Raw genomic sequence first — 14,879 nt, forward strand, 5'->3', positions numbered from 1 at the left:
TTGAAAGGAAACCTATGAATCTTACTGCAGCCAAGGGTGACCATGTGAAAAAGTCAGTCTACAAGTGAAAGGGCAACAGGTTTTATTAAGAGTTTGGTTTCTTGAAAAGTATAAACTCCGCCCTTACTCGGGCCTTGATCAAGTGATCTCTTGGTAAGATTTTTCACCAAGCAAAATTGAATATAATTATATAAAAATATTTGAGTTTTAGATATTTTAAAATAAATTAACATCATACGAATTTATTTTTTTATAAAATTGTTAATGAATCGATTTAACATTTTATAAAGAGGTCCTTTGTTTCTTTATTCTTACAAAAAAAGTTATTTTAATTTGCATACCAAATTATGACATAATTTTATTCAAATTTTGTTAAAATATTTTATTTTTGATCAATAAATTTTATTAAAAATCTAAAGCAAAGATAATATGAAAAAAAAAACAAAGAAAAACAGTAAACAAACAATTTACTTGAAGGAATATATAAGGAAAGAAGAGAGGAAAATTGAGGAGGAGATAAAAAAGCAAAGAAAAGAGAAGAAGAGCAACAAAAATGGGGGAAAATCAGTATAAATAAATAATAAAAAGGAGAGAGAGAGAGAGGGAGAGAGAGGAAACGGTCCAGCGATTGTAAAATGGCAACGGGGGAGAAGCTCCTCCTTCCCTTTCTCTTCGTCTCTGTTATTTTAGAATTCTTTAATGAATTTGAATGCCTTTGATTAGATCAACCAACGACGATCTCGATCAATCAAATGAAATGCTAATCAAAGTCCAAAATACGTGATTCGAATGTGAAATTTCGTCATTGTAGGAATTACTTTTGTTACTAATAAAGAAAGAGGGTGAATGGTGGTTGGAAAAGAGAAAAAGAAAAGGAGGAGGCGGAAGAGGTGGGTATTGTTTTGAGTGTAATGTCTTGTGGGGGAAAGGAAAAGCAATGGAGTTGTGGAAAAGCCGCCGCCGCCGCTGCAGCTGCCGGAGCCGTCAATATTCAAAGAGTTGGTTCTATCGTTCGCGACATTGGAGATCCTTGCCTTTCCCAATCTCCCATCAAGGTTGTCTTGGCTGTAAGATTGTTCCCTTAATCATTATATATATATATAAATGTGTTGAACGATAATCAAGCAATTTAATTTCTTATTCAATCAAAATTTAATTCTTTTATATTGTGTGGCTTATGTATCTAGTAGTATTAATCTGTGATGCCTTAAGATGAAAACTTTTTTCCTTCAAGCTTTATAAGGTCTTTAGATGCTAACATTTTGGCTTAAATGAGTCTCTTGTGCAGGAGCTAGGGTTTTATTTGAAAACTGGAAAGGATGTTATTACAAACATGAAAATTTTAATTGGTTACATTTTTTGTTTCAATAGTTTAAGGCATTGAACAAAAGTGAAATAAAAATAATTAGTAATTAAAAATTTTGTTGAATAATTAAGCCTTTTTGTTATCTCCTTTAATAGCTGAATTGGTAGCTTACAAAGTACAAAAGTTTGAATTGCGAGGGAAGGCATATATATCCCAAAAATCGGTTGCAACCAAACATTAATTAAAAGGGAGGTTTGTCTTTTTGAAAGTTGAATGCTGTGCTCTGGCTAACACATCTATATATGTGAAAAGGTACATTTTCTGGAAAAATGAGTTGAGATTATGCAATGTGAGTTCAAATTCATTGCAGCATTATACTCTTAGCACTGCTGGACTAATGAGTAATGAATGTTGTCCACATATTAGAAATGTTCCTTTACTCATTTCTCCCTTTTCCATTTTGGTAATTTTAATGGTTAGAGAGTGGCATAACTTATCTTGGTTTTGGAAAATTGATATATTTGAATATGTTCCTTTATCTATTTTTTCCATTTTCTAGTTTTGGTGTGACTGTGGGTACCTTATTTTTTATATTTATAAACTATGTACTTATGTTGCAGGTAAGCAAGATGCTTAAGCCAGAGAAGTGGCAGGCCACTTTTGATAACGAAGGGAAGGTTTCTGGTTTTCAGAAAGCACTCAAGTTTATTGTTTTGGGGGTATGTCTTATTTTTTTTTTTAAAAAAAAAAATCTTGTTCAACTAGCTAGTATTTTTGTTGTTCCTTCTTATTGCATTTTTTGTAAATCTGTTGGTATTTCGTTGGTACTTCTGGGACCTGGAATTGTGTTGATGGTCCATGGTAAGAACTACTGTCCTCAAGTAACTTTAATTTCTTTTGTTGAAATAAATAGTTCCAAATGTCAATAATCTGTCAATCATTATTCTTGCTTTCCTGACAGATTGTTTGTCTTAGTCATTTTCAAGGATATTTGCTGATATTCAAGTTCTATTTTGTTTTTTACTTATACCGCACCTATAGAAATATCTATACTTCATGCCTTTTTAAAGAATGTCTATATGGCATGGTTCATTTAAGGAGGTCTTACTGTTGATGGGAATGGGATAGGTTTAGAGAGTACCAACTTGTCCCAACCCTAATAGGACCTGTCAATCAATACCTTATATGATAATCAAACCCTATTGATTGAGAAAGAAAAGTCAAACCCAATCACATTTTCTTTAATTCTTTTTTTTTTTTTAGTATATCACTGTTGTTTATGGTAAATTGTATGCAAACTTATTATCATGTCACCAGTTTCTTGAATTTCTAACTTTTTGAAGACTAAAATTTAAAAGAGCCTAATATGTTGGGAATTAATTTTTTGTTTGGTCAGATGCCTGCTTTAACCCATTCCATCTCTAATTCTTGGGTGGCTTGGTTGGGGAACAGTACACATCGCTTATATGAATTTGCAGTTTTGGACATCGCCAAGTACCTAAATTTGTAAACACATTTGGGTTTTGTTTCAAGAAATTGCATGGTTTCCAACCCATTGCAACCTCTAGGCTTAATGACACTTCTCATCTTGTTTTGTTTGCATTCATGATGCTTGCTGTCCATTTTTTTACCTTCTCACGCACTTTTGGTATCACAGTGGGTTTGTTTTGCCTCATAACACTCTGCATCCTACCTGGTTCTTAGTTACTTGGATATAATTCACCATTGGGCTTCTTTAGTTTGCCACTTTTCTCTTATGGCATCTAAGCTCGTAAATAAAGGGTGGAAGATGACGTATGGTTTCAATCCTGAGCTTGGATGCACGATTGAATTAGAGAATAGAAAATACAAACTAGCAACTTCTTCTTTTGTTATGTTTGGCTCCATAGGATACACTTGTCTCCCCGTTAACCTTGACTAGCTTGAAGACTTTTAGGTGTTGTGCTGCTGTTTTTCAGTATTGTATTCGCTTTCCATATCCCCCCTTCCCCAGCCAAATATGCGCACATACACACTCACAATTTCTGCAGATAGTCAAAAATTGTAACAGCAATTTATCTCATGTGATGTTAGGGGGTTGATCCATCTATAAGACCAGAAGTTTGGGAATTTCTTCTAGGTTGCTATGCATTGGGGAGCACTGCAGACTACCGAAGGCAATTAAGGACAGCCCGAAGGTCTAGGCCTGTTCTTTTTCCTTTTATATTATACTAATATTTTTTTTCCTTGTAAGTGCCTATTTGTAGGCTGTTCTGTTTGCAAGTCAAACCAATCGAATACCCTTTTACAGTTGAATAGTCCTGTCTAATTGTTCTTTAGTTTCAACCATGGTTAGCTTTTGATCATTAATTTTTTTTTAATGATTATCTGCATTGTCCATTATTTCTCCTCTTTCTCAACAGATAGACAAATATGATCTTAGTCATCTGAAGGAAATAGCTACCCATGAAACACATCTTTGTGTTTGTCATTGTTTTCCTCATTGCTTATCAAATTATTGAAAGGTGTGATTTGTTGTTAGCAAAGTCTTATTTCTTGATGATTTGGTTTATACCAACTAGAATGGTACCTTTTTACAGGTTCTTTTTGGAAAGAATTATAATTTTACCATTATTAGCTTTTATTATATAAGGATAATGAAGTTTCTAGTTCATCCTTATCCACTTCACCCGCCATTTGCAAGCTACAACTTGTTTAAAAACCTACTGACTTTACATGGATACTATTGTTTTAAGTGCTGAGAAAAGAGCTCAAACTGCAAAACATTGAGAATGCAGAAAGGAGACAGGAGATTAACAGACAGTGACAAAATTAGGTGCCTTTTGCTTGGATAGAATTACTATAAGATCATGCTTCTATAATTCACTTTAAAATTATTTATATTCAAAACAAGTTTTGTACCTATCTGTGGGTTTGCTTTGAACTCTTAGTTCTATGCTTTGGTTGAGAGAATGATATACATTAGCTTTATTGAAGAAAACATATTTTCTTTATGGGAAAAGGCTCTCTCTTGCTAAAGCATGGGCAATGATGCATTTGCATCTAACTTGTTTACTGTAGTAGCTGGAAATGTTTTAGAAAATATCTCGATAGTGCTGGAAATGATGTGTATACCTCTATGCTTTGTTAAGATCAAGGCTCTGATTTGCTGATTTATGAATATTTAACAGCTTCATGGAAATGTATGCAGGGAACATTACAAGGACCTTGTGAAGCAATGCCAGACAATGCATTCAAGCATAGGAACTGGCTCACTTGCCTATAATGTGGGTTCAAAAGTTATGGATATGAGGACATCCTCCAAAGATGGGGGGAAAAGGGAATCAAAAGTTGAACGTAGACAAGCTTCCACTGATGATACTGATAAAACGGAGAAATATTCTGATTTGGGTAATAACGGTACTGATAAGTCATATGCCGACCCAAGAGAGAGTTGTAGTGATTTTGCTGACCTTGTCAGTGTGAGGGGAAATACTGAGACTGCTGCATATGACTCTTGTTTTTTATCAACTTCTGGTCCGTATGGCCGCTGTTCCTCAAAAATAGGGGGAGAATGTCACGGATCAGAATTCATAACCCAATGTCATTTTGATTTTCCTCCTTTACCAGTAACAGACTTGTTTGAGAAGAGTGAAGACGAGAAAGAATTTGATGCAAATGAGGAAGGGTATTCTGCACAATGTAAATTGATATTTGAGGATGACAATATGCATAGTTTTCAAATCAATAACAATGCTGATTTAATCATCGAATCAAATGTTTCACCCTCACTATCTAACAATATCTCATGTCCTTTTAACTCGGAAATTCAGTTGGTCCATCCTGATGCTTATGAGCCAGTTCTGAGATCCAACAATGTAAGTTATAAAACAGAAACAGTCAACAGATTAAGAATATCAGATGTTCCAGAAACACCTTTGGTAAATGCAACCATATCTCAAGAAGGGGCTGCCAATGATGAAAGAGTATCTGAATGGCTTTGGACTCTGCACAGAATAGGTGACTTAGTTACCTTGTGTTATTTGTATTGCAAAATATTTTTCCCTTTTTGTATAGCAATAGATAATTTGATACTGTTTATTTGGTTATTCTTCTCAGCTGACATAATTTTCCTTTTCTCAGTTGTTGATGTGGTGAGAACAGATAGTCATCTTGAGTTCTATGAGGATACAAGAAATTTAGCTAGAATGTCTGATATTCTTGCTGTTTATGCATGGGTTGATCCTGCAACTGGTTATTGTCAAGGTTTTAGCTTTCTACTCATAACACATTTTGTTGAACCTTTCTCTTGTTGAATTGCTATTTATCTGGTGCAAAACTGTGAAAGATTCAATTTGAAGTTTTGAGTGTTAAACGCTAATTGTTTTGGTTGGATTTTGATTAGGTATGAGTGACCTGCTGTCTCCTTTTGTTGTTCTCTTTGAGGATAATGCGGATGCATTTTGGTGCTTTGAGATGCTCCTTAGGAGAATGGTATTTTAAACTTGGTGAATGTGTTGATATTTATCATTTATGTTTTTTCCACTTACATCTGCTTTTCGACATGCCTCCAGCGTGAAAATTTTCAGATGGAGGGACCAACTGGTGTGATGAAGCAGCTGCAAGCATTGTGGCATATCTTGGAACTCACAGACAGGGAAATTTTTGCACATCTGTCGAATATAGGTGCTGAAAGCCTTCATTTTGCATTTCCAATGCTGCTGGTTTTATTTCGCCGAGAATTATCTTTCAATGAGGCTCTTCGTATGTGGGAGGTATGTGCTCTTAGTCTCATATAAAGCTGTCAGCTTTGTTGGAATTAATATATTTAGGTAACAATGAAGCAAGCATTGTGTTAAAATTTGAAAAGGTGCAATAGTCCCTAGATTGACGATAAAGCTAATGATAGAAAGGTAGAAAGCTTCTGGCACTAATTTTGATGCCTATTTAGAGCATTCCTTGTTGCTAGCATCTTCTTTATTGCACACTTGATTGGGACCCAATATTTCTGGATTTTTATGTCCTTTTTCTCTTTGTCTTTTGTTTTTTCTCCTTTTTCCGTCCTTGCCTTTTTTAGGGCCCTGCATGTTGTGATCAGTGATGGTTGTCTTACCCTAGATTAACTCCAACCTTGGACTGATGGTATATATAAATGCAGGTTCAGAAATCAACTTGGAGGAGTATAGACCCCATATTATTTCCAACTAGTAACTTTGAGTACTGCATCTATGAGGGTCCTTTTACAATATAAAGTTAAACAAAAAGGACCATAGGAAATGATTTGAAATTTCTAACAGATTTTCCTTTGTTCTGTAAAATGACAGGGATCATTATGAAACTATTTATATGGGAGCAATATATGATATTATTGGTTTGCATTTTAATTGAATCTCAAAATGTTGACTTGTTCTATTTTATTTTGTTGTCAATTTCAAGTCTTTCAATGTATGAGAAGATGTTAATGAGCATGGTTCTTAAAATTGAGCATTAGCCTATGAGGGATGCTAAGATAAAAAAGTTCTATGAGATCACAAGAACTTCTCATGAAAAGAATGAAATGTATTTGACTTTTCATATTTATTTTATTTATTTACTTTTTTGTTTGTTTCTTTTTGAGATTTGCACTGATGATATTAACCTCAATGTAGATGATGTGGGCAGCTGATTTTGATGAATCTGTCACATGCAATTTAGAGGAGATTTGTCTGGAAGCATTGATTGTAGAGCTTCCGAGGGATTCTGGGGCAGAAATGGGAGAAGAAAACTCAGAAAATGGAAATGATGGTGTAAAGGATGGCCTACAATTGAAACATTCCTTGTCTGAGAATGCTGGAATAAAATCAGCATCAGCTTATCCCTTTTGTGGTTTGACACGGAATTTTTGGTCTAGAACTGATCGCCTTCAAATATGCAATGTTGTCTCATCAACTAGGACAGGAGATGATGATTTGCCTGTCTTTTGTGTGGCTGCTATTCTTATCATGAACCGTCAAAAAATCATGAGGCAAACCCGTTCAATAGATGACATGATAAAGGCAAGTCCCTTAGAATTGTCAATTCATACTGTCTCCCTCTCTGTCTCCACAGACATGCACAGCTTTGATTGTCCACTCAACTCACAACCCCTCCTAGCATGATTTCTAGGGTGTTTGGTTACAACCTTCTTGCAATTTTTTGAGCTAGCTAGCCAAGGTCTTGGGACTTGTTAAATTTACTTAGAATTGCAAACGTTTTAGTTAGGCAATATATCTTGCCCTTTTGTAAAAACCTAGAAGAGTATTATTTTCTTCTAAAGAAACTTTCAGAACATGGTTATTGATGAAAGGATGTTAGCAACTTTTCTTCATCTGTGGAAGAAACTGAATTATCCCGAGTTAAGAGTTTCAGTTACTGTTATTAAGATGGATAACCAGGGCTACTTCTGCATTGGTGGCTTGATGGAAGTTTGATACAGTTCTGTAAATGAAAAATACGGTAGTTAACCTGGTATTGGTGGAATCAACTCTTAAGTTGGTAGTATGATGATTAAAGTGATGCCTTACCTATGAAATAGTGGCTTAGCTTCAGTTTGGAAAATGATTGTTGTCAATATTTTTGTTCTACTTTTCTGTTGTGGGGAGAACTTAAAACTGAAAAAAGGAATGGTTCTTTTTTCTTTTTTTGTTGGATGGTTGGGAATATTTGTTTGATTTCAATAATTGTACTTTTGCAGATTTTCAATGATAAGCTTCTGAAAATCCATGTCAAAAGATGCATAGGTGCTGCGATCAAACTCAGAAAGAAATATTTGTACAAGGTTAGGTAATTATGCATTTTCCTTTTATGGAATTATGAGTGAGAGGTGACATATAAATTCAAACTCTTTTATGCTACTAAGCAGTGAAAACTGAAAACTTTTGTTTCTTTCTCTCTCTCTCTCTCCAATGACAATGGGCATTGTCATATCAGAAACTCTAATGCTGTTATGGTGTTTGAACATGTAGAAAAAGACACAGTTGCCCATGTGACAAGATGTGAATTAATGCATGATACCTATAACCTATGTCAAGAGAGAGACTACAAGAACAGGATTTATAGGACCTCAGTTTTTACTCGGTTTACTGATATAGTCTTAAATAAGAGCACTGTGGTTTTATATGATCCATATATAGTGTGTTTAGTTCTTGACAATGGCTTTTCTTGACCATAGTTAGGATCAACTTGCATCACTTAGTTTTCTGACAGAATTAATACTCTTGTTTTAAACCAATTCTCCTTTTGAATGGATCGGATGAGAACATTAACATGCTGACCTGAAGCTATGAATTGTCTCTATTGCTAAGTTATGGTTAAAGCATATGGCGTGTAAAATGTGCAAGTCCGTAGTATGTAATGGGCATGCGAGGCATGACTTTCTTCTTTGCTCTATTAAATGTTTCACCTTTGTAGTAACCTTTGGTAAATCTAACATTTTGTTTTAATCAGCTAATCAAGAACAAAGGCCATCCAGCTCGGAATAGTGAGTAGGTCACAGCATTTCCTGCCTACTATCATGGCAAGAAAAGGCAACAGCACTTTTAGCCAGTATTTCGTGTGTGGGATTCCTAGTTTGGACATGGCATGAAAGTTTATGTTGGATCTTTTATGATGGGGGATGAAGCAGAAGTGCTTTTGCTGTCCGAAGATTCATCCTATTTTTTGCACCCCCATTTTCTTCAAGTCTGTTCCAAGGTAATTACCATCTGGTTTATATTCCTTTCTACAGCAGTAGTAATATCTGATGCAAAGAATGTATAAAATTCATGAAGAAGAATTTTTGAGTTGAGCCGACTCAGAATTACATATTGGCACATATTTTTCCCCTACTCTTTGGGGTACATATTTTCAGGTCAAATATAGTAATAGTAATTTTTTCTTTTGTAAATTAATATATATAGTAAATTTATGTATTACTCAAAATTTTGGTGAATCTGGACCTATTATCAATTTAATCAGGGATTTCAATTGTTGATAATCAGATTGATAGTTTCAGGGGAACTACAAATCATTTGCTAACTTATTATGTAAAATGGATTGATTTATGGCATGGACCACCATTCAGTGCTCCTTCCTGTGCACTAAAATTATAAAAAGAAAAAATTTTGAATAAAGAAATAAAGCTAACCTGGTGATAAGGGAAGAAATAGTCAGAATAGAGTGCATGGTTGAAGTAGCTGTTAAAGGATAATTTCACATTGCCTCATTTTGGTCAAACCCTGGGAAAAAAATTTCATGAAATAGCTTTTTACTCAAAAAAGTTTTTATAAATATGTATGTGTTTGTGTGTGCGTCTCTGTTCATAGGTTATTCTCAGATCATTTCCTCTGCATATTATGTTTGAAGCTGATGTTGGGTCCATACCTAGCTCTTGCATACGTACCTTTCATATAAACTTGGAGTTTAAATTGTTATGTACTGTCTCAGCTCTAGATTCAGCCTTAGTTCCAAATTAAACACCAAAAGAAAAGTGATGCAGTATGAAATAGGATAAGTAGAACAAAACATAATAGAGGCTGAATTAATGTAGAATTGAAGGTGAAACAAGAACAGTAAGGTTTGTGGTTGTAGAAGACTATTTATACTAGGACAACAACAGCTTTTTATCCTAGCCCTTGGTTACAAATAAACCTCATCTACACTGAGTTCAAATTCATTAAAATTTTCATGCAAGTCACATGACCATTTAAATAAAAATAAAAACATAATACTGACAAATATAAGAGAATATACCAAGATAATAAATTTAGCAAAGTTCTAGGATGCTCCCGCATCAAAAGGGTTATTAAACTGTGCAAGTAGGGAGTTTGGTATTGAATTTATTAAAGATCTCGTAAAAATGATCAAGTTACATTTCTCTATCCCAGATCTTAGTCTTTCCTACATGGCAATGATCTTTCCTTTTTTGGTCTGATGACCTATTTATCAGATTTCAGAACTTGTTCCATGCTCTTATTCCTCGCAGTTTGGTGCTTGGCATATGATTACTGTAATATGATATAAGCTTTTATTCAAATAATTTTCTTGGTTACAATTAATGCTTGTATGGTTTGACAATCATTTGAGTAGGCTGTTGTGTCTTCTTAGAGTGCACTCGTCCAGTTATTAAGATATGCAAGTAGGCAGTTGGATGTTCAATTATGATGATTTCAGGAAAATTATCCTACATTTTTCTTCCAGATCTTAATCTTCTTATGAAGGGATTACATTTTTTTCTTAGATGACTAATCAGGATCTCATAACTTCTTCAATTCTCTTATTCATTGCTGTAGGACCATAAAATCCCACTTTATGGAGAATCTTTTGGTTAAGAGTGTTGTAAATACTTGCTTCACCTTGAGTTTGTGCTTGTGTGGTTCCATAATTATTAAATAGACTTTTAGTGTCTTCTTAGAGTGCATTGGACATTCTATTGATGCAAGTTTATTTTCTTGGTTGTCTTTTTGAATATCACTGGAATCAATTAATTTGCATCAAAATAACATTCAACCCCCACCCAGTCACGAATGTTTGCCTGGCAATAATAGATGAAGCATGATTGAGATTGCTCTTACTCTGTTTTTGGCATCCGATTTATGCTGTAGCTTACAAAGATTTCTCCTTTTGCTTCCTCATTTTGAAGCCACGAGAAAGACTGGAAAGTGGTAAGAAGTCCCGTCTATTCGAGGTTCATGCAGATGTAAGCATTTGGCTTTTATGCGGAACCTCGCACAGGTTAGGCGAGCGTGATCTGGCCTTTTTGTCTTTATATAATTCATATTATTTTGTAAATCTAATTGTTAAATTGTTCATCAAGTTTGTTTTCTTATTTATGCACGTGAATTTACAGATAATAGTCTGTGCAGTTAATAGATGATTGTTGAACTTTTAGCTTTTCTGTCGGACAGTGTAGGCCAGGATTGAAAAAGTTATACAATTTTATTTGTGGAAAGAAAATAGTTTTTCCATCATGTTGTTTTTATTGATGTTCTGCCATACCTTAAACCCAAGAAAATTTGCTTTCCAATGACAATCATCCCTATAATTTATGATTATAGATTGTTCTTCCCCCAGCAGAGTGACTCGCCTAGTTTTTGCTGGGATTGTATTTATTTGTAAATCTGCAATTTTTGCGTATTTCTCCTTCCTTTCCAGTTAGCACATTGATATTTCCCATTCGACTCATGGAAAGAGCAAATGACCTCCTAAAATCTTCAAAGCTTGCAGCAAATTCTTGGGTGATTTGCTTAGTATCATCACCAAAGAATAGCTGCTGGTCAACTCCCAGGACAGCTTCCTTGGTTAAGACTCTGGAGTAGTAGGAGTTGCTGAAACTATATTTGGGGCCAGATGCTGGGTTCAGAAAAACCAGCGGGTAGCTTTGGCCCTTCTTCAATCGCGGCGGACATAGCTTTCTCTGGTTTGCCAAGAACGATGCCTTCATGCTTGGGTCTGGCTTTCCTGTCTTATTGAAATTGTACAGCCGATCCTCGATGTAGCTACAGTTTGTTTTCCCCATGGAATGTGCTCCTGATATCCAAGGAAGGTAAGTAGTCAAATAGGAATGAAGTACCATTAAGATTTGGTTGGTGTCCTTGAAACCTATTATCACCCAATTAGTTTACATGATTTTATGGATTTCGCCGATGAAAATATGGATTAGTATTCATTCAGCTATGGTTTAGTGCCTTTACCCAAAAGCGTTGCCATATCCAACACATCCAAGCCTTTTGATTTGAAATATGCGAGAGCAGCTTCCCATGAGATGGATGGTGAGGGGAGATCAACCGATGCTGCGGTAGATGTCATGCCGTCCCTCCGCCCTGTAAGTACAGGATAAGATGGTGCGCCTGCCTGTCCATCCATCACACCACTAATTAATGATTTTGTAACAACGCATTTGCCCTTTAACATCGTGGGATGGGATGCCTATCTTTCAGCACGTTATGGTAACAAAACTAAAATTTTACACGAATGTATGGGATAAGCTAAACTATTTATGCATCATGTACATAAGAAGAAAGAGGAGATACATGGGTTATCGAATGAAGAATTTAGAGAGGAGGGACTATACCAAATGAACAGCGTCTCGGGTGGCAAGGTTGAGAATGTCAGCACAAGAGACCACCCCGGGGCACCGAGCTTCTAGTACGGTTTTGATCTTGTCGATAAAAGCGAACCCTCCAAGTCGCCTGTTCTGCCGTGCAGTCTTCTCTGATTTTGGGCCATCTAGCAGGATTGAACCATCACTCCCCTACAATTCCATAAAACCAGATGACCTGAAAATACTGTTTAATTTTCCATGGCTGTTCAAACTTAAAACGAGATCAGTTTTTCTTAATATATTTGTTTTTGTACAATAATTATACAATCTTAGCCATAAAATTTATAAATTAAAGCTAAAACCGAAACATATGAACTACTAGATTTGGAGCATTTGGTTGAGCAAGTCAAGTAAAATTTTTGTTTTGATATATATATATATTCGGTCCTTGTGTTCCCTAACTTTTAAATTAGGTTTGATTCTCCCCTGCAACCAAAACTGATTTGAGTTTTAATTCAAATAGAAAGTAGTAACTAGGAGGGAGAAAGCACTTACAGTAACGAAACAATCCGAGTATTGTAACCGGAGAAGCTTAGCTGCAATAGTTTTATCCCTTTTATAGAACTTTTCCACTTGGTGCCGGATATAAACCTCTGCATTAACACACGTGTTATGCACCTTATAGTAATGCCAAACCAGCTTCACCGGCGGCTGCAGTGACGACGCCCCCTCCACGTCCACCACGTACAGGCTCAGTGCAAAAGCCAACAGTGGGAATATCACAAATCTTTGTCTCCTCATTTTCTCTCCCACCCCTAAATAAACAAATTAAGCTAAGATGCACCCAAGCTTGTATATTTCCTCATAGCTTGTAATGGTAAGCTCTATATAGAGTCAAGTTTTTCTACTTGCCACATGTCTTGACCGACGATGCCAAGCCGGATGAATTCAAAATTTTTTTTTTTAATTCTTAATTTTAGAACTTTGATCATTTGATAATTAGGCAGCGTGAGGTGGAGGAAATGTGTAGCAGTAGGCCTGTTCACATGGACCAAGGCGTTCAACATTCTTCTACGTTATGTGAATAAGCAAAACGTACGTCGACAGCCAGCAACGTGAATGCATGTGATTTCAGCCTTGGCTTTAGGGTTTATTCATTTTACTACAAAAGAATTTTGTGATCCAAAAACTTTTAGGATTGATTTAATAATGTGGTGGGATGCGAGAACTCGTTAACCAATGTTGAACTTTGTGATCAATAATGAATTATCATTTATGAACCTTGGATTTTGTAAGTTTGGGTTGCTATTGAAGGGAAGTAGACACAAACCTTTTTTGCACTATTATATTTATTATCATTATAGGTCAAGATTCCATTGCTAATAATCTTATCATTTTTTTAACCTCTATATTTCTAACCTTGTTTTATTTTTTCAGTGTCTTTTTAATTCATGCACACAATTTTTATGTAATTTCGTCATTTTCATACAAATCAAATAGCTTTTAATTCATTACTCTTTAATCACCTTTTATATAAAATTTTAGATCATGTCATTGAGAAAATCTATTAAACCTAGAAAGCAAAACTAAATCAATATTGTTTTCTAAGACTATGATAGACATTGGCCTATTAAATTACAGGAAATTTCCTTTGTTTTCTTCCGATTGTTCGCTTCTCCGACTAGTAAAGCTCATTGTCTTGCACCTTAATACATGTACTAAAATATTCTTTTTTTTGAAAATTAAATTATTCTTTTAATGAGAATACATTCGTATAAGTTGAAATTACATTCACTTCACACACAAATATATTATGAATAATACATTTGATATAATAAAATACTAAAATAATATAAAATCAAACCAGACTCACTTATAATGCATTAGAATTTGAACTTATGACCTAATAGTTCCAAAACTCTTTGCTTGCTATTGAGATAAAGGTCTCATCAGCAATGTACTAATTAAAATGTTAATCAATAATAATACGACATTATCATTCTCAAACTGAGTAATTAAAGAACTCTAAAATTTGATCTAACTGGATTTCAATGTCTCATAGGTGAAGGGATGCAAAAAGGCTGTGTCTACTTGGTGTAACTTTATTGATATATAAAGGAAAAGTACTCTTGGCTTGTGTTCCTACGTGCAACAGTTCATGCCTAATATTACTTCAATTAATCAACATATTAATCACCATCTCTAGCTATTTTGGTCAAAAGCTATTTCTTGGTCAAACATATTGGATTGAATTATTTTTATTAATCTCTAATTAGTTAAATTACATATTAACAAAAATAAATAACTCTCATCTTATTTTAATAATAAAATACAAACTCGAGATCTTAAAATCTTTTTAAAAATATATTATTAAAATATATAATCGTTGATTTGTTTTAATACATTGAGTTACACGATTATCTCTTATTTCATAATTCTCTTCCCGTTTATCTCAAAATTGGAACTAATAACTTTTAAAATACAGTGAAAAAATAATAACCCGACGTCCCCCTTTAGTCCAATCATTGGGTTATTGACTTATTTTGATTAGCCTAA

General features: G+C 34.6%; 2 protein-coding genes across 4 annotated transcripts; one reads left to right on the top strand and one right to left on the bottom strand.

The window, feature by feature from the left end:
* The first annotated feature begins 482 nt into the window (after positions 1-482).
* LOC110421278 (rab GTPase-activating protein 22-like) lies at positions 483-11,060 on the top strand. 3 transcript variants are annotated; one of them, XM_021434832.2, is made up of 11 exons: positions 483-1,067; positions 1,927-2,025; positions 3,380-3,483; positions 4,497-5,305; positions 5,429-5,551; positions 5,691-5,779; positions 5,860-6,060; positions 6,934-7,320; positions 7,998-8,086; positions 8,750-8,995; positions 10,923-11,060. In XM_021434832.2, the coding sequence occupies exons 1-10, from the start codon at positions 912-914 to the stop codon at positions 8,751-8,753; spliced, it is 2,061 nt and encodes a 686-aa protein (XP_021290507.1). In that variant the 5' UTR covers positions 483-911; the 3' UTR covers positions 8,754-8,995; positions 10,923-11,060. The 3 variants fall into 3 exon arrangements, with proteins under 3 accessions (XP_021290507.1, XP_021290504.1, XP_021290506.1); XM_021434829.2 differs by having other exon boundaries at positions 7,998-8,081; XM_021434831.2 differs by having other exon boundaries at positions 485-1,055; positions 7,998-8,081.
* A 276-nt stretch (positions 11,061-11,336) lies between these two features.
* Positions 11,337-13,166, bottom strand: LOC110421279 (putative peroxidase 61). The gene is made up of 4 exons (XM_021434834.2): positions 12,879-13,166; positions 12,354-12,533; positions 11,974-12,133; positions 11,337-11,809 (listed from the first exon to the last, which is right to left on the bottom strand). The coding sequence occupies exons 1-4, from the start codon at positions 13,122-13,124 to the stop codon at positions 11,367-11,369; spliced, it is 1,029 nt and encodes a 342-aa protein (XP_021290509.1). The 5' UTR covers positions 13,125-13,166; the 3' UTR covers positions 11,337-11,366.
* Positions 13,167-14,879: the final 1,713 nt, after the last annotated feature.

Source organism: Theobroma umbraticum, unplaced genomic scaffold, assembly GCF_002168275.2.
Source record: "Theobroma umbraticum cultivar Fairchild unplaced genomic scaffold, ASM216827v3 scaffold_130.0, whole genome shotgun sequence".
NCBI lineage: Eukaryota > Viridiplantae > Streptophyta > Magnoliopsida > Malvales > Malvaceae > Theobroma > Theobroma umbraticum.

Coding starts and splice junctions, on each gene's coding strand:
- LOC110421278 (XM_021434829.2), top strand. CDS start 912: ATGTCTTGTGGGGGAAAGGAAAAGCAATGGAGTTGTGGAAAAGCCGCC. Junction 1,068..1,926: donor CCATCAAGGTTGTCTTGGCT/GTAAGATTGTTC, acceptor CTTATGTTGCAG/GTAAGCAAGATGCTTAAGCC. Junction 8,082..8,749: donor GAAAGAAATATTTGTACAAG/GTTAGGTAATTA, acceptor TGTTTTAATCAG/CTAATCAAGAACAAAGGCCA.
- LOC110421279 (XM_021434834.2), bottom strand. CDS start 13,124: ATGAGGAGACAAAGATTTGTGATATTCCCACTGTTGGCTTTTGCACTG. Junction 12,134..12,353: donor CCCGAGACGCTGTTCATTTG/GTATAGTCCCTC, acceptor ATGGATGGACAG/GCAGGCGCACCATCTTATCC. Junction 11,810..11,973: donor GGATATGGCAACGCTTTTGG/GTAAAGGCACTA, acceptor CTTGGATATCAG/GAGCACATTCCATGGGGAAA.